Genomic DNA, 18,080 nt, shown 5'->3' on the forward strand with positions numbered 1-18,080 from the left:
CTGGGGGTCTCGGGCGGATTGCGGAGAGGCTCCAGAGGAATCTGAATACTTGAGCTCTGGGGATTCCTCCACTCGAGGAACAGTTCCTTGGACCCCAGACCATGCTCCCGCCGAGGGTCCTTGGGCACTGCCTGCTCGCAGCATCTTCACTTAGTGGTGTTTTGGGTTCCCTCTCCTGGTTGTGACCAATCAGCTTCCTGCCCTGGATCCTTCCCGGAGGGGGGGAGGGGGAAACAGGGTTGGAAAAGGGGCAGAGGAGGGACATAGGGAAGAAACTGCTGGAAGGCTCCCGCAGATCCGCCCTGGCCGGGATAGCTGGGCGGGTATCGCCGAACCTCAGAAGGCAGCCTCGCGGCCCGCGCGGTGGCCCTCGGGGAAGCTGGAGGGATGGCAGCAGGACTGCTGCTTCATCTGCTCCTTATTAATAACTTGTTTGGTACCGGTACGCAACTGGTGTGTGTGATTAGGGCTCCAGTGGAATCTGTTTCTCCGCAGCCGGCTAGGACCGTGGGTGCACTCCGTGATTTAGCAGCTGCCTCTAGTTTGTGCCCAAAGATCAAAGAACTTTGATCTTTGAATCCCAACCCTATTCACCCACCGCTGTTCAGCCGGGGGAGACACGAATCTTCCCATTCTCCCCGCTGCTGGGATGAGGCGGTGGGGTTCAGAATAATGGGGTCTGTAGACCACGGCCTTGAGCCAGTTCTTTAACGTAAAGGGAGCTCGTGTGGAAATAATGCAAATTTCGGAACTTGCCTGGCGGGGCGTGGAGATGCCTGAGCACTTGTTTTAAAGGTGTTTACCTCCCAAATCCAAAACAGGGTTCTCTTGTCTGGTATTTAAATTACCCGTGGGTTTTAAATGACTTTTTCCATGCCCACTCTAAGCCGACCGAGCTCTTAACTCTTCCTCTCGGAGTAGTAGCCTGGACGACCCACGTTCCTCTTTGCACCGTGCTCTCCCCCTCCCGAGCTCTCTCCTAGAAGGTTATTTGCAGCCTCTCTGGCGTGTCGGGACAGCGGCCCTACTGGGGTAGGAATGTAGCTGCTCTTCCCACCGCATGGGCCCCTTAAAGGGACAGCTATGCTTTTTGGGGGCTTTTCCCCTTCGGGCTGCAAGGGAAGAGGATGGAACTTTCCTCTCGGCCCCCTGGAGGAAGTTTTGAAAAAGATCAAGGGAAATGGCACGGCACTGAAAAAAAAAAAGGGCCAAAACGGATACCAACAAAGCCAGAGAGGAGATTGTCGCCTTCTGCCCTAGGGAAAGGGGAGCTGGAAGGTTCCGGGCTGAGACTGGCCAAGAGGATTTTATCGCTCCAGAGCTGTCAAAATTGCCTAACACTACATCTGCATTGAGAACGGGGGTAGAAAATTATGTATATTTTATGCTTCACAGAAGAAGATTGGGAGGGTTCTGGGTAACTATTTGGGTTCTTTTTAAGGACAAAATATTTAATGGAAACTTCTAAGCATGGCAGGCTTTCTGTGCATGTGAATAAGGACACTCCATGGCACCAAGATCTAAACTTCGCCTGGCCTGATACTGAGCCATCCTCAGAGGCTTGGAGGGGACAGATTCATCAACCAGTGAGACTGAGCAGTCGCTCAACCAAAAATATCACCACAAGGATCCCGCACTATGTTCCAGGGGCTCAGGGAGAAGACAGTGTGTCATAGTAGATCAGTTAGGCAGATCTGACCTCCGCTAGGAATGAATTCAAGACAATAAGATATGAGGTGCTCATTTGGATGCTGCTAGTACTTGGGGCTTTTCCTAGAGCCTGTGGGATTGGCCTGAGCCTATATAATACTCCAACCTTAAAGATTTTGGAAGGGAACTTGATTGCTGGTAATAGCCCTGGGTATCTGCCTATTGAGGGTTGACGTGAGGCCTCAGACAATCCACCACCATTTGAAGAGTGGAAACCCTGTTTGTCTTGGAGATCTCTTCCAGGTAAGCTTTGGTAGATAGAGGGTTATATCTGAGGATGAGTGCAAATGAGTGGAGCTGAGACTGGTTTCTTTTCCATCTGGTGTTTTCATGGTGCTTGGTTGACCTTGTCCCTGATCTTACTGGACTTGTGAAAGATGCTTGGCTTGTCACTGACTTTGGATTTCCTCTTCCGTCCCCTGTTGCATATCAGATAACATCTTTGGGACTGGCACATGGTATTAGGAATGACAGGTGCAAGGGAACTGAGTATGACCATGTCTGATACAGAGCACGTTGGGCATGTCCATTTTCTGGGCCAACAGAGAACACAGGAAATCACAAAGGACAGGACATTTTACACGTCTTTCTCATTCTTTCTATGGATTGACTGCTAATCTTGATCCCTAAGAAGAAGGAAAATGGGAGAGACTGGCTATGTTGCTTCTCCTTTGAAGAGAAGATTCATTCTAGGGGCTTCCAAAATAGGAACAGAATTTTGGAGACTACTTTAAAAAGTAGTCTTGTCTTTTTTTGTGATTGGACACATCTCATAATTTCGAGACAGTTCCATGCCCATGGCTGACTAGGTCTGTTAGCCTGTTCCAGCCACAGTCTCTACATTCCTTGACGCAGTTTAGCCATGAGTTTTGTCACAGTTGCCTGGACATGGGGCATCTGGCCCCAGACTGTGTCTGGATTACCATCTCAGCTTCAGCATTGGAAGACCTTTTCCCCTTCTCAGCCTGGTGGGATTCAATATCCCAGGAAAGCCTTCCTGCCAACTGGTTGGCTGGCAGAGCCAGGCTTTGGCCCTATAAATAGCTCTGATGAATGCCTGTACTTGCCTCTCTCCTTCCAGCTTCGAGCTGACAGGGTCAGTTCCTTCTCCCCAGCACACTCAGGAGCATTCCCTAAACTGGGCTCTGCACCCATTCATTTGTTCATTCATTCCCCAGACACACATTTGTCAAGTGCTAATCTAATCACTGCATACATAGCTCTGTGATCAAGAAGCAGAGGCAGGCCTGGGTTTGAATCTTGGCTTCGCCACATCTTTGTGACCCTGTACAAAACACTTTATCACCCTGAACTTCGGGGTTCATATCTGTAAGTGGGGGGCGGGGGTGGAGTAGTAATAAATTATCATGTGAGGATATTGTAAAAATTAAATGAAATAATAGTATGTTCAAACCATTTGGCACAGAATCTGACAACTACTCTGTTACCACAGGTCTGGGTAAATGTTAGTTGCTTGTTAGCATGCTTGCAGAAGTGGATTAGAGACGGTTCTTGCCTTTGGACTCGGGGAACCAGACAACCGTAGTTATACTACAGTGTCATGTGCTAAAATGGAGGCTCAGCCCTTCATTTCAGCTGGTTTTTTGCTTTCTTTTTTTTAAAGATCTTGCCCTTTCTTTCCCCCCCTGAAAACCTAATGAAACCTAAGCATATTTCCATCCTGTCCACACTTCAAAAAAGAGATTAAGCGATACCATGAGTCTAGGGGGCCCACTCTGCCTTAGTTCTCCTGGGAGAGGGCCTGGGATGTGGGGCTTTCCTCTGAGAGCTTCCCTGTTAAAAGCATTGTGGTCAGGGATGCAGCCAGGCATCTCACCCTAAGGTTGCTGTGACCCGGGGTGAGAGGTGCTGGCTGAGGTCTCTTGTAGCTGGAACAGTTTAGAATTCCAAGCTCTCCCTCCCACTGGCCTGGGAAAGGAGTCAGGCCCCAGAGCTCATAAGATAGTAATTGCCCCAATTTGGGGGCCGGGCGTTGGGGAGCTGCCTTCCTTCATGACTACTGTCTTCAATCAGGAATCCTGTCAGCGTGCAAGGATAATTGATTCAGGTCTCAAGCCCAAGACTCGCTCCTCCCTCCCCCCACCCAGCCCCCAGCTCCTCCACCCCCAAGTTTGACCCCTGTTGTCTCTTTGTTTCTTCCATTTAAGTTGGTGCCAGAGATGTGATGGTTTTGGGGGCTGCGGAAAGTTGACCATAACCAAGAGCAGCCGTTCAAAAGAGCTGATTCTCTAGCTTCCCTGGCTGTCGTTTGACTCCATTTTCTGTTCTGCATTTTTGATTTAGCAAGAAGCAAACATCCTTGGTGCCCTTGGGCACCTCTTACGCCCTTCTGAGCAAACTTTATTCTTTCACGGCACGTAGGCATTCCCATCCTTGCTCACAGCTGAGTGGATTGCCTGCAAGCTTCCCTAATGCTCTGCTCCCCTGCCCATTCAGGTTAGAGTGAGAAGGGGAAGGGCGCTGCCTGAGCCCCAGCTGGGAAAAGCCTTGCCGGAGACTCGGGACTCGCTGCAAGCCCGGACATGGCCTACAGGAGCTCCCCCCTCACCTCTGTGCTGAGCCAGGGAGGATCGGAGTTGCGAGCAAAGCCGGAAACAAAAGACTGGGAGCAAACCTCCCATCTGGCTGAGAGGCAGCACAAAGGTGCTGCTGCATAATTTATCACCGGAGGTTTTCTGGGGCCGGGAAGCTCCTGGCTCCAGGCAGCACCTTTTTGGAGGAGAGGGTCCCTCCCCCTGTCCCATCTGGGTGTAGGGCCAGGCAGGTACAGATTCGGGTATTGGGAGAAACACCTGACTAGCACGTGAAATAAAGAAGCTTTGAGGTTGGAAGCACCTCCAGTGATCTCTCCTTGCTCTGCAGCTCCGCTTCCTGCCTGGCCTGCAGGGCAGGGGTGGGGGGGAAATGCTCCAAATGTTCCCTTCGTTGGCCCCAGCCTTGGGAACCCGACTGTCACCGTGGCATGGATGAGGACAAGAGATAGTTTCACTGTTAGGGACTACAGCCTTCTGGAAACCAAATACAGATGCCAGGTTCTAATATCCATAAGCCTAGTAAATAAGAAAGGGGATTTCCCTCCTTTTTCCACTCCCCTGCCATACTCACTGTCAGTTTAAATGAGAAATTTCAACCACAGGTTCAGAGAAGCAGTAAAAGTGAATGACTTTAAAATATACCTCCCCCAAATGAGAATTTCTGCTCCTCTGGGAGTGATCTCTGGTGACCATTTTTGCCCAACAAGCTGGGGACGTGTGGTCTAAAAATTACAAATGTATTTCTGGGGCATTTCACATTTGTGAATCTTTTGCTGTATTGCTGGCACTCCAGGTGTTAGCGTGTTTTATCACATTTGCTCCTCACCATATCCTTATAAGGTAGATTCTGTTAGATTCCTGTCTTACAGATGGGAAACTAAGGCTTAGGCCATTTGCTCTCACACAGCTAGTGAGTAACTGACCTAGGATTTGAACCCAGAGCCTAAGCTGTTAACTCTCTAATCCATACTGCCTCTTAGCATAGAATCTTCTGTATCTAAGCTATACCAGAATGTCTTGGTCGGGACTGTCTGTATTTTATCTTAGATTGCCCTCTCCTCTGTGTTTTTGGTCTTCATCGTCTCAGGGAATCCCAATTCTCATAATTCTTTATGAGAATTACCTTTCAGGTGCTTCTTGATGGAGTGAGGCTTAAAAAAGCTCCCACAAGGGGAGATATGGTTTGTTGCTCCCTGAAGCCACATGTTACTCTGTGGATCTTGGGTTTTGAGATGTAAGGGGAGAGGAAAGCAGTACTTTGAGCAGCCCCTCAGAGAGCACAGCCACATTCAGTCCCTGTTGGATTTGTGAAATCTGTTGACTAAGCTTCTAGGCAGGGTAAGAAGCCTGTATGGCAATGCAGCTACATTACTGGGTTGAGAGAGAGGACACAGATGAAGATGATGGGGTTGATAACAACAACAACCACAAAAATAATAGCTGCTTATGTATTATGTATAATAGCTACTTTATATGTATTATTTCATTTAAACCTCCCAGCAACCTTATGAAATAGGTACTATTATTACCCCCAATTCATAAAAAAGGAAACTAATCCATTTCTAAATTGCTCTGTAATTTAGGTTCTAAATGCTCTTTTCTATGTTTGCCTCCTAAGAATTGGTTGATGATAAATTAGGTAAGGATAAAGGATACCATGTACTTCAAGCTCCCCCAGAGAAGGGCAGTAAAGCAGGACTCTTGCCACAAGACTCTCTCCCACCTCTTCCTGTGGTCACTCATGCCACCAGCTTAACCCATGGGAACAGCACTGCAGCTTGGCGCACAGTTGGATTTTTCGACATCTCAAGCCCTGAAATATTAGGGCTTAATCATGGGGTGGATGGATAAGACAGTCTGGATGAGTCAAATTCTATAATAGCAATAGTAGGTGCTACCATTTATCAAGAGCTTAGTATATGCCAGGCATTATGCTAAGGGCTTTTTATGAATTAAGTAATTCAATTCTCATAATATCCATGGGAGGTAGGGGCTCTTATTATCCCCATTTTCCAGATGAAAAACTAAGGTATAAAGAGATTATACCTGGTCCAATGGCCAGGAATTAGCTTAGTTTTGTTTCCATGTTCTTAACACTATGCTCTTCTGCCTCATAACTTTGGAAGCTGACCATTAAGGACTTCTTTTCTGTGTTTAAAATTGGCAAGAGAAGGCTGACCTTGTTGGGACCAATAATCATGTGATTTATAGTATCACTTTAGAGAGGGCCCACTAGGAGAAGACTTTATCAGATAGATTTTCAAACCAGGTAAGGCTGGCCTCTAGGGATCTAGGGACAGAAATAAGGAGAGTCACAGCATGTCAGTATCACAGCTTGATAATACAGCCAGTGAAAGGAACTCTTGTTGGAGAAAGGAGTGAACTTAAGCTGGATAGAACTAGGAAGCCACCTTAAAAAGAAGATTCCTGTTTTCTTGAGTATAGGGTAGGTAGGAAATAACCACTTTTATTTCTCATATTCTGGGCTTCTCTTTTCCTATGACTCCCAACTGTCACAAGATTCTAATGGAATGTGTCATTCATTCGTTTCACAAACTTACATTGATCATCACTACGTACCAATCCCTGAACTGTGCACTGAATACAAATACAAAGCTCTATATCATACAATGCCAACCATCAAGAGGCTTCTGGTCTAGTAAGTGAACAATGGTCCCACAGTGAGCTAAATGCTACCGTAAGAGGAGACACCAAGGGCCTCTGGGGCACACAGCAGGGGCTTTCAATTCAGCTGGGGCTTTGTGGGTCCAGGTGGGGCAGCATCAAGAAAGGGTTCATGTTCTGGCCTCCTTCTACTGCCAGCCATTTACCTTGTTTGGTATTGGTTCCAATGTTTTCTGTGCAGGCTCTGTCCTCTCAAACAGTGGCTGTATAGCTACCCGAGTCTCTCCAGACTGCAGGTATCTCTTGGGTGAGACTAGATCCATTTCCGTATGGCTTTTGGCTGTCACCCCTTTCAGTTGTGTCAGTCTTGTCTTGCTGCATGGGCTTCCCTTTCAGTGAGAGACGCTTACCGAGTAAGCTGCCCAAGGAGCTGAAATCAGTGGATTGGTCCCTTGATTGGTCTGGATGTAGTTCAAAGTCATTCCAAATAACTTATCCTCATTAAATAATGTTTATATCTTCACCGTTGCTGCCAGTTGTTAGGAGAAGAGAAGAGAGCTTTGGTATGTTATGAAATAAAACATCCTTCACTTACATGAGTGATGATTCCTCCCTTTCCCATTGTAATCCCTTCCACGTTGGGGTAGCTGTCGTATCCCAACACTCACAGAACACCCCTTAAGCCTTCTCATTTCTGGTTCAACTTGAAAAAGCTGCTCTGTAGCTGTGTATAGTCACTGTACACCTTGGGCCTCCAAGTGACAGGTGTGGTCCACCTTGAGCTGAGCTTTCTGTGGAGTGATCGGGAGCAGTGCCTCTCTTTTTTTTTTTTTTTTTTTTTTGCCTGTGCCTCGTGACTTGTGGGATTTTGGTTCCCTGACCAGGGATCGAATCTGGGCCCTCAGCAGTGAGAGCACAGAGTCCTAACCATTGGACAGCCAGGGGAATTCCCAGCAGTGCCTCTCCAACTTGAGTGTGCATCAGTGGGAAGCTTTATTGAAAGTCCAGATTCTGAGATCATATTAAGGGAAGAATATTGGTCTAAGGGTCCGAATGGGGCTGCCATCCTGGCTCTCCTACTCACCCCATGACCTGGGCCAAAGTAGGTGATCTTACCAATCAAATGGGTAGTCCTGTAATGATTAAACGAGAACGCAAGTGTGTATGCAGAAGTAGCTTGCAGACTGTCAAGAAAAACTGCAAAACATAATCAGTTGTTGTCTAAAGCCCTGCCCTTTTCTGGACCCACACAGTACCGAGGCACTCTTTCAAAGGGCTAGGGTTCCATACTCTCCTTGCTTTACTACTTTACCTTAGGGCAAGGGAAATTGGCCTTTAGCCTCAGCAGTAGCCAGAAGGAGAGGTCACTGCTTGAGATCCATAAACTCACCGCACATTTGCCAATCCAGAATGCAGAAAGAAGGACCCCAAAATCCCAGTGTCATAAATCCCCTTTTTTGATCTCAGGGTATTGGAAATTCTCATAATAGCAATACCACTTATTAGGAGGCAGTATTCATGAAGAGATTAAGAGCAGAGGATCTGGAATTGACCTGCCTGTGTGTGAATGCTGGCTCCAACCCTTAGTATCTGTGTGACCTGTCAACAGACTTCCCCTCCCTGTGTCTCAGTGTCCTCAACGGTAAGGTGGTGATAATAATAACAGTGCCACTTCCCAGGGTTGTTGAGAGCATTCAGTGATGTGGCATAAGAAAAGCACTTAGAAAAGTAGTTGGAGGGCACATGGTAAGTACTCAGTAAACGATGGCTGTATTTTTATGAAGCTTTTGCTGTGTGCCAGCCCTGCGCTAAGCAGTCTGCATGGATTATTTAATCTTTACAAAACCCTTTGTGGTAGAACTGTTGTGATTCCCATTTTATGGATGAGGAAACTGAGACTCAGAGGCATTAACTAACTTGCTCAACGCTCTAGAGTTAGTGTAGAACCAGGACTTGAACTCCAGCCTCTCTGACTCAAGAATCTGTGTTCTCTCACGTATTACACTGTGTCTGGTAGTGTAAGCAGATGGGCGTTTCCCTGCTTTCCTTCCGAAGAAAGCAGTGAGAAAGTGGTCAGATGGCTGAGATTTTGGTTAACCTCCCAGGAAGGCCCTATGAGCACATTACCATGTATCCTAAAAGCTGACTAACTTGATGATCAGGGATAGTGAACACTTTGGGAGGAGGTCTTTTCCATGTTGAATTGCATTAGGTTGAAGGTTCCATGCCCTTTGAGGCCACGGTAGCTTGCAGTGTGGCTGGCAAATAGCTTTCCAGGCCAGAAGCACAGCTGAGTGTTCTAACTGAACACTTCTTAAAATGAAGAGCGCGTTTTGCCACCCGCAGTCATTTGTATCCTTTCTTCACTCACCATTCTTTTCGTTAAGAAGGGTTAAAAGCTGTCCTTTATGATCACAGCCAGGACTTGAGTGAAAAGGCAGAATTCCACCTCCCAGGATCCCAGAGGGGCAGCAGTTGTCCAGAAGAGCTGGGGTTTGGAGTATAATGTGTCTGTTTACTGTATGAACACCCAAGCCAAGAGTTTGCCTGTCGCCGGCTGCCTGACCTTCAGATGTTGCTCTGACATGCAGGAAGTCATGACTCTTCAGCAACTAACTTGATGCCCACTGGATGGAATGCTTTGTTCCTGAAGTCTGCAGGGGAAACTCAGGACTTCTGCTATCACTCAGCCAAAAGGGGGCCGGGGGGGGGGGCGGGGGGAGGCTAAACAAAACCCTGAAGGCTCTGCTTTTACCTTGTGGATTCCTTTTGACTTGCATGCAGCCTGAAATGCTGCTGTCCTTGATCTCCTGATCCTCGTACTGAGGTTCTTAAAGTCAAGGCCTTTCAGAAAAAGCTAGCTCCCAAATCCTCATGCCTGCACACCCCCAGCATGCATTTCTGGAGCATCCTTGGTGTTCCCAGGCAGGAGGTTAGCCTCTTTCACATTTATCTTCATGTCCAACCCTTGCGGCTTTTTTTTACACACAAGGAAACAGGCTAAGGGGCTATGGGATTCGTACAAGGGGGCACAGCTGGTCAGTGGGACCCAGCTCTGTGCGCTCCAGGTCCAGTGCTTCCTCCTCCTCTCCCCCCAGTGCCCCCTCTTCCTCTCCATTCTTGTCACCCCCTCACCCTGATCTCCTCCTTAGTGTGGCCCCGCTCCCTGCTGTGCGTGGCTAGCAGCATTTCTCAACCTCCGTTGACATTTCAGGCTGGATAACTTCTTTGTGGTGGGCGCCTGCCCTGTACATTGTAGGATGTTTAGCAGCATCTGTGGCCTTTATCCTCTAGATGCTGCCGGTACCACCAATCACAACCAAAACGTCATCATGCATTGCCAAATGCCCCCAATCTTCAACTGAGGCCAGTCTTCAATGAAGGAGAAAAATCATCCCTCATTGGGATGACTTTTAGCTTTATTCTTAGCCTTATTCTTCCTCTTCACCATTCTTCCCCGAGAAAGAGGTCAGCGTGTTGGTGGTGAGCCCCATGGCGTGGAGTCCTCTGGAATACTTAGTCATTGCTCTTTCATCCCAGCCAGAGTTCCCTAAAGCAGTGCCTGTCGCTGTGATGAGCTGGTCAAACTTACAAAAGTTCCTCAGGCTCTGGTGCCCAGGGTCTGAGTGAAAAAAGCCCTCATCCCTTCTCAGTGCTCTCAGAACAGGCCCAAGAGGATGGGACTGGGTCTTCAGTGCTTCCCTGGGAAGAATCCTCTGTCCTGTACTTGCAGAGAGATCTGGAGAGACAGGAGTGCTGGGCTTGGAGTGGGGCCTTCCTATGAGGTATAGAGATGCTGCCCCTTTCAGATGGATTCCCGTGGCTTCTGCAGGAAATCCTGCATCTTTTCTAGGGCAGCTGATTCCCTTAGCATGTGGAGGGGGAGGGCAAGGCCTCAGTTGAAGATCGGGTGAAAGCTGTGGTCCTTCACTCCAGAAACGTACACTTTGCCTGTCGTTTCAGGGGTTCACAGATACCAAAGGTTGGCCGTCCCTCCCATCCATTTGCAGGTTAGGGGCCCTTGCTTTATGCTTACACTTATCCTTGGGGTTGAAGTGGAGAGGGAGGGGTCTTTGGCTCCCCTTTTGCTTTTGGTGGGAATAACAGTCCACCCTTTCATTCTGGGCCCTAAACCCTAAGCTGGCTTGAGTAATATAATACAAGGTGAGGATGTAGTCAAGGAGATGAGCCGAGAGAGAAGCTGGGCCCTGTAAACAGGAAAGGAAGCGGGATGGCAATTCGGGAGCTGACTCCTTCCCTGTTCCAGCCCAGCCTGAGGGCAAGGCCCAGCTGAGGGGAGGAAAGGGAGGAGAAAGCAAGCGGAGGAGATGAGCAAGGGAGAGGTGACCCCCTTCTTTCCCAGCTGCAGCAGCCCAGCGGGTTAGATGAATGCTGGGAGGGGGGAGGGTGACCCTGGCAGAACCCTTTGTTCCAGCTGAGGCTGGAGCGGGGGCACCGAGCCATTCACACGCCATCCCAGGGCATCCTGCTGGGCACGCTGGGGAGGGGGCACAGCAGCCGGTCATGGGACTTGGCCAGGCAGATAGCTGGATGCTCAATAGGGAAGCCTAGCTGCGTGCTGTGGAGGCTGCGGGAGGGGCTGCTTCTGCCATCCTTCCTCCAGGCTGTGGCCGGTCCCGCAGACCAGAAGGCCCTGACTGGTCCCAGTCGCTCTGCCCTGAGGCAGCCTGGTTTCCCGGTCCCGCTTCTCCTGGTCACCCTCCTTAAAGCGAGTTCTAACTCAGGGACTCACAGCAGCGCCTGTTGCTCCCTGCTCCCTCGTGTGATTTCTTATCCCTAAAGGGGCTCCAGCATTTTAATTCCACTCTTATTTCTTGTTCTCCCTGGCCAATGTCCTGGTCCTGGATAGAGGCAAAGGCATCCATAACTCCACCTACTTTTGGAGGGAAGGATATGGAAACCTTTCTACGTGGCCCATGCTGTCCCTGGCTCCCCTTCCTCAAGACCACCAGCCCTCTAGGTGGCATCATTTGTCCCTGGGCCTTTGGGGGTGTGTGCAAAAAAACCCTGTCATAGAAGGGATACTGGACTGTTCGTGAGCCCAAAGTCAGAGGGTATCTTCTTGACCATTTGTGCCTTGGAGGAGGGGGAAGGCACGATTATATGGTCCACACCTCCCTGCAGCATCACTGTGGCCTCCTAGGTGACGGTGCTCCTAGACTTGGCTCCTCTACCTTGCCCCCCTGGAATGGGCTTTGGTTGCGTGGGAGCTGAGCCCTCACTGGTTCCTCTTCCCTCTTCCCAGGCCTAGCCAGCAGCCCCGAGTGTGCTTGTGGTCGGAGCCACTTCACGTGTGCAGTGAGTGCCCTCGGCGAGTGTACCTGCATCCCCGCCCAGTGGCAGTGTGATGGAGACAACGACTGCGGGGACCACAGCGATGAGGACGGATGTAGTAAGAACCTCCCCATGGGACGCTGGGAAGTGGTAGAAGGTGTGAGGGAGCAAGGACAGGTGTGATGGCCTGTTCTGTGCATCAGCTGTGTCAGACTCAGAGTTGGACTCTCTCGAGGGTGACAGATATTAACAGATGGGTGGTTTCTTCACAATATATATGGCTTCAGCCCTCCCATATTTCCATGCATGTATGGCCAATAAAACAAACTTTGAAACAAGTACAGGAGAAAACATTTGAAATTACAGGTGGTCTCTTTAATTAAATAGATCTCTCTGTATTTATGTGAATATGTGTATCTATTGCATATTTGTGCATTTTAAAATGTGCATACTATACGTGGATGCCGAGTATTTCTGTGTTTCTTATGTTGGTATTCTTTGTAATCACACCTTTTCAAATAACATAAACTTTGTAAGAAATCACATATTCTCATGAAATCTCCCCTTTCCCCTAGTGTCGTAACATGCACAACAGGCTAGGGTATCCTGTCTGGATATGTAGTAATATTACCCCTGAGCCAGTTACTTGTCTGGATTCAGGGGTGCAGTCCCACCCTGCAGCACCTATATCTGAGGGAGGCTAATTAGTCTCAGAAGAGTGAAGCTGCAACCCGGACCTTATAACCCTAACCAGTTTAGCTAATTGTGATGATGGTAAATGGCTCACTTTCATGTAGCACTTTGGAGGTGTCAAAAGACCTCGCTGAGTCAATTATAATTATCCCCATTGTACAGTCAAAGAACCTGTAGCTCAGAGAGGGTAACTGGTTTGTGTGATAAGTGGTGAGCTCTCGAACTTGAAATTGAGCCCAGGTGTGTCAATCATCATTTGATAAGAGGAAATGGGGAAAAATAATTTTGTTTGTCTTTTCATGTTTTCCTTAACTGCTTTCCTAGTGGTTTTGAGCTCCTTGGGCTCTTCTGCCTTCTGAATCCCTGACCACCACTCCCTGAGAAGGCTCTGGCTTCTTAACTGCTGTTTCTGCTTGGTGCTCCATCAGCTGGGGGCAGGCGTAGGAGTCTGTGAGGAAGGACTGTAATTCAGACAGGGAGTTACCAAAGGATTTCTGGCCCGGTTGAGCCTGCCTGAGTAAGTGCACCAGACTGACACTCGTTTCCCTTCTTTTGCGCGGACTCAGTGCTACCCACCTGCTCCCCTCTTGACTTTCACTGTGACAATGGCAAGTGCATCCGCCGCTCCTGGGTGTGTGACGGGGACAACGACTGTGAGGACGACTCGGATGAGCAGGACTGTCGTGAGTGCTGGCGGGGCTGGGCAGGTTCCATCAAGCTCTGCTGGGAAACAATTTTCAATCAGAGAATGATGCCACAGGGGCTTCCCTGGCAGTCCAGAGGTAGATACTTGGCCTTCCAATGCAGGGGGTGCAGGTTCAATCCATGGTCGGGGAGCTAAGATCCCACATGCCTCGCGGCCAAAAACAACCAAAACATAAAACAGAAGCAGTATTGCAACAAATTCAATAAAGACTTGAAAATGATGCCCCAGCCCGTGGTCTTTGGCTCTTGTCCTTCCACCTCTTCTCTTGGTCAGATAAGCCCCCGGAGACAGCCACCTCCTAGGCTCCCTTGGGAAGCATCAGAACTGCTTGGCTGCTCTGCTCTGCAAGGCTCTCTGCTGGGCTCCCAGGCGCTGGCCCCACTGCCTGTAGCAGCCTGACCGCTCTGTGCCCACAGCCCCGCGGGAGTGTGAGGAAGACGAGTTCCCCTGCCAGAATGGCTACTGCATCCGGAGCCTGTGGCACTGCGATGGTGACAACGACTGTGGTGACAACAGCGATGAGCAGTGTGGTGAGCGGGGCTCCAGGGAGGCAGGCGGGGTGGCTGGTGGATGGCATGGCCATGGGGAGAAAGAGCAGCGGGGGCTCTAGCACTGCCCGAACCTTGAACTGCCCAGGTGCCTGGAGCAGCTGGAGGAGAGCAGGAGGGGCAGAGCAGCCAGACCCCCCCGGAACCACAGAATAGGAGCCTGAGGCCCAGTCTCTCCAGGGCGTCGGCTTTCCCCTTGGGAGTCTGCACCGAATCTGTGGTGTCTTGCAGGGCCTGGGTCAGACTCCCAGGGGCAGTGAGGATGGGAGTCAGGGAGGATTGCAGGAGGGTTGCCGGTGGGGCTCCTGCAGGATTGTTGTCCCATTGCGTCCCCCCAGACATGCGCAAGTGCTCCGACAAGGAATTCCGCTGCAGCGATGGAAGCTGTATCGCTGAGCACTGGTACTGCGATGGCGACACTGACTGCAAAGATGGCTCTGATGAGGAGAGCTGTCGTGAGTGGCCCCAGAACTCAGGCTCTTGGGCTGGGCTGGGGCAGAGAGCTCCATGCCACGGGCTGGGGGCCAGGCTGAGGAGTGCATGAACAGTGGGCAAGGAGTGTGGGTTCTTAAGAAGCGGCTCCTCCTAGGTTGAGCCAGGGAGGGAACAGGTTCCCCAGGTGGGAAGGGAGGTCTCCCTTTGGTCCACCAGAATATGGGAGTCTATAAGGGCCATCCCAAATGAAACCTGGTTTCTTTGTCTGAGCATCTTGCTCCTTTGAGGAGTCAGGGCCCCTCTCCTCTGTCCAGGACTGAGTGTATTCCCCTCCCCGCCCCTGCCCTCCTTCCAGCCTCGGCAGTGCCAGTGCCCCCCTGCAACCTGGAGGAGTTTCAGTGTGCCTACGGCCGCTGCATCCTCGATATCTACCACTGCGATGGTGATGATGACTGCGGAGACTGGTCGGACGAGTCTGACTGCTGTGAGTGCTCTGGCCAGCTGGGTGGGGGAGGGGAGGCCAGGCTGGGAGGAACTCCTGGGGTGGCAAGGCACGGGTGCCACCTGGGTCAGGAGCTCAGGGGACAAGCTTTTGGTTTCCCTGGTCCCTACTGAGCAAAGATAGAAGAGCCTGGGTGCTGGGGCTGGGGCTTTCTGGTCTGCCATGGGTCACTGGGTGCAGGGACTAGCTAGAGACAGAAGCCTATCGTGTTTCCGCAGCCTCCCACCAGCCCTGCCGCTCTGGGGAGTTCATGTGTGACAGTGGCCTGTGCATAAACGCGGGCTGGCGCTGTGATGGCGACGCGGACTGTGATGACCAATCTGATGAGCGCAACTGCAGTGAGTGGGGGGCGGTGCCGAAGGCCTGGGCTGGAAGTAGAGAGAGGCCACCACCGGTGAAGCTTGAAGACAGTTAGGACAGGACCACCATGTACAGTCGTGTAGGTTGGGCATGGCCCAGAGGTGCTAGGTGCAAAGGATGCCAGTTCCACGGTAGACATATCTTCCATGATTCTGTAGATTTATATAGTCATCATGGCAGTTTCCAGCAGATGGCAGTAAAGTGTCTTGAGGAAAAGGCACCTTTTTCCAATTCCCACAGAGATGCCATATAGACCAGCTGTGACACTGCTGTCAAGAAGAGTGGCGTGGGTGCTGGCATAAAGCGCATTTTGGGGTGTCAGGGTGGTGCTTTGGGCTGACGTGGGGCCCGGCTTTCATTAGACCTTTGCTTTGCCCAGCCACCTCGATATGTACGGCGGAACAGTTCCGCTGTCGGTCAGGCCGCTGCATCCGTCTGTCCTGGCGTTGTGACGGGGAGGACGACTGTGCGGACAACAGCGATGAAGAGAACTGTGAGAACACAGGTAGAGTCTCCCAGGGGTACCCCAGGCCCGTTAACCCATAGGTGGGTTGGAGGATAGGGGTGGGAAGAGGGTGTTACTGTTGCCTTTCCATTTGGGCCAAGGTGATGCTTTAGTCAGATCTTGCCCATGACCTGGATTTTTCCTGCTCTTCTCAATTACCAGTGTCAAATCCAGGTGCATCTGTTGACCTGCAGTCTCATGGCCTGGAACACAGTATCAGGGCTGGGAGTTTCAATGGCCTCTCACATCTTAACTCACACATGGCTGGTGCCTAGTGCTCTGGCCTCGTGAGCAAGGACTGCTCTCTGGCTGACAGCCCCCATGCCCCCTCCCCTAGCCACACTGGTGCCGGACACATGGATGTGCTCTCTCATTCTGTCCCACACCCCTCACCATCCCACTGCGGTGTCCTGGGGAGAAAACACATGCAGACATTCAGCCAGCCCTGTCTGAGCTGTTTCCTGCCTTGGACCCCGACCCTCCCACCTTGAGTCTCATCTGTCTCCAGCTCACCCTAGGAAATGACAGGCTCCCATCCTTTTGCTGACCCAAGCCCTGCCCTGATGTGACCTGGGTCTCCCTCCCTCCTTCCCCATTTTCCTCCCTCCCTCTCCAGGAAGCCCCCACTGTGCCTCGGACCAGTTCCTGTGTTGGAATGGGCGCTGTATCGGGCAGAGGAAGCTGTGCAATGGGGTCAATGACTGTGGGGACAGCAGCGACGAAAGCCCACAGCAGAGCTGCCGTGAGTGTCCCCCCGGGCGCGCCCACCCGTGGTTTGTGGCTGAGCCCCGCCCATATGCTTCAAAGAGAAGCCTCCCCAGTGCCTCTTGCAGCCTCAGGAGCTGTTCTTCGTGGTCCAGGTGGAATGCCAAGTTGGCTGTCTGGGGGAGGATTCTGGGCTCAACTCCCATCTCTGGCCTGCCTGGCACAGGGCCCCGGACGGGTGAGGAGAACTGCAATGTTAACAATGGTGGCTGCACCCAGAAGTGCCAGATGGTGCGGGGGGCAGTGCAGTGTACCTGCCACACAGGCTACCGGCTCATCGAGGACGGACGCACGTGCCAGGGTGAGCTGGGGCCTGGGTGGGAGCAGGGCCAGGCAGCTGTGTTTCCGATGGGTCAGGCATTTGATGGGCGTAACCTCATATCATGATCACAGTAGCCTTGGGAGGTAGGGATTGTTATCCCTCCCATTTCAAAGGTGGGGGAACGGAAGCTCGGAGAGGTGAGTTAGCAGAGTTGGGATTCCAGCCCAGCTCGGAGTGAACTCAAAGCCCTTGACCGCTTGTTATATAGTCTTCCCACTAGGCCTGGAAAGTAGATGGGTATGTGGGCAGGGAAGCAGCTCATCAGCTGGGCAGTTGGGGTGGGAGGATGGCAGAACAGAGATCTCCTGACCACGTTCCGTCCTCACAGATGTGAATGAATGTGCCGAGGAGGGGTACTGTAGCCAGGGCTGCACCAACAGCGAGGGGGCTTTCCAGTGCTGGTGCGAAGCAGGCTACGAACTCCGGCCTGACCGGCGCAGCTGCAAGGCTCTGGGTAAGGGGTGTTGGCATTTGGCTGGGTGGGCAGAGGCTGAGCCTGGCAGCCAGGTGCTCCAGTGCTTGGAGATTTGCCGAGAGTTAGCTGTTTCCATTGCAGTAAAATGGAGCTATGAATTGCATCCTGAGCCCCAAGCAAAACCCTGCCGGGGTGGGATGTGTACTTTGCAGGCTCCCACCCTTCTAGCACTGATGCTAACAGCTTGGGACATGCCCTAGAGGGCTAGGGGCCCCCTGGAGCTGGGGGTGCATGCTGATGTTGCCAGGGGCAGCTCTGGAGCCTGGCGGGGGCCCCATTTCTATGCCACGTCCCAGGGCCGGAGCCTGTGCTACTGTTCGCCAACCGCATCGACATCCGGCAGGTGCTGCCGCACCGCTCTGAGTACACACTGCTGCTCAACAACCTGGAGAACGCCATCGCCCTCGACTTCCACCACCGGCGTGAGCTTGTCTTCTGGTCCGATGTCACCCTGGACCGGATCCTCCGCGCCAACCTCAATGGCAGCAATGTGGAAGAGGTTGTGTCTACAGGGCTCGAGAGCCCAGGTAGGCCCCATGGGGAGGGGCAGGGCCACACCACATGCAGAGCCATCGAGGAAAGAA

The 18,080-nt window shown here is 51.3% G+C and overlaps 1 protein-coding gene across 2 annotated transcripts in view; it reads left to right on the forward strand.

Moving 5' to 3' along the window:
• Positions 1 to 18,080, forward strand: part of LRP4 (LDL receptor related protein 4) — a 58,210-nt gene that overhangs the window by 652 nt on the left and 39,478 nt on the right. The window contains exons 2-12 of one of the 2 annotated variants that reach the window (XM_060159252.1): positions 12,157 to 12,303; positions 13,445 to 13,561; positions 14,001 to 14,114; positions 14,471 to 14,587; positions 14,923 to 15,051; positions 15,288 to 15,407; positions 15,809 to 15,934; positions 16,551 to 16,676; positions 16,866 to 17,000; positions 17,350 to 17,475; positions 17,793 to 18,023. In XM_060159252.1, the coding sequence (XP_060015235.1) occupies positions 12,157 to 12,303; positions 13,445 to 13,561; positions 14,001 to 14,114; positions 14,471 to 14,587; positions 14,923 to 15,051; positions 15,288 to 15,407; positions 15,809 to 15,934; positions 16,551 to 16,676; positions 16,866 to 17,000; positions 17,350 to 17,475; positions 17,793 to 18,023 (1,488 nt within the window). The other variant, XM_060159253.1, reaches the window with a different exon arrangement.

This window comes from Lagenorhynchus albirostris, chromosome 9 (assembly GCF_949774975.1).
Source record: "Lagenorhynchus albirostris chromosome 9, mLagAlb1.1, whole genome shotgun sequence".
Lineage (NCBI taxonomy): Eukaryota > Metazoa > Chordata > Mammalia > Artiodactyla > Delphinidae > Lagenorhynchus > Lagenorhynchus albirostris.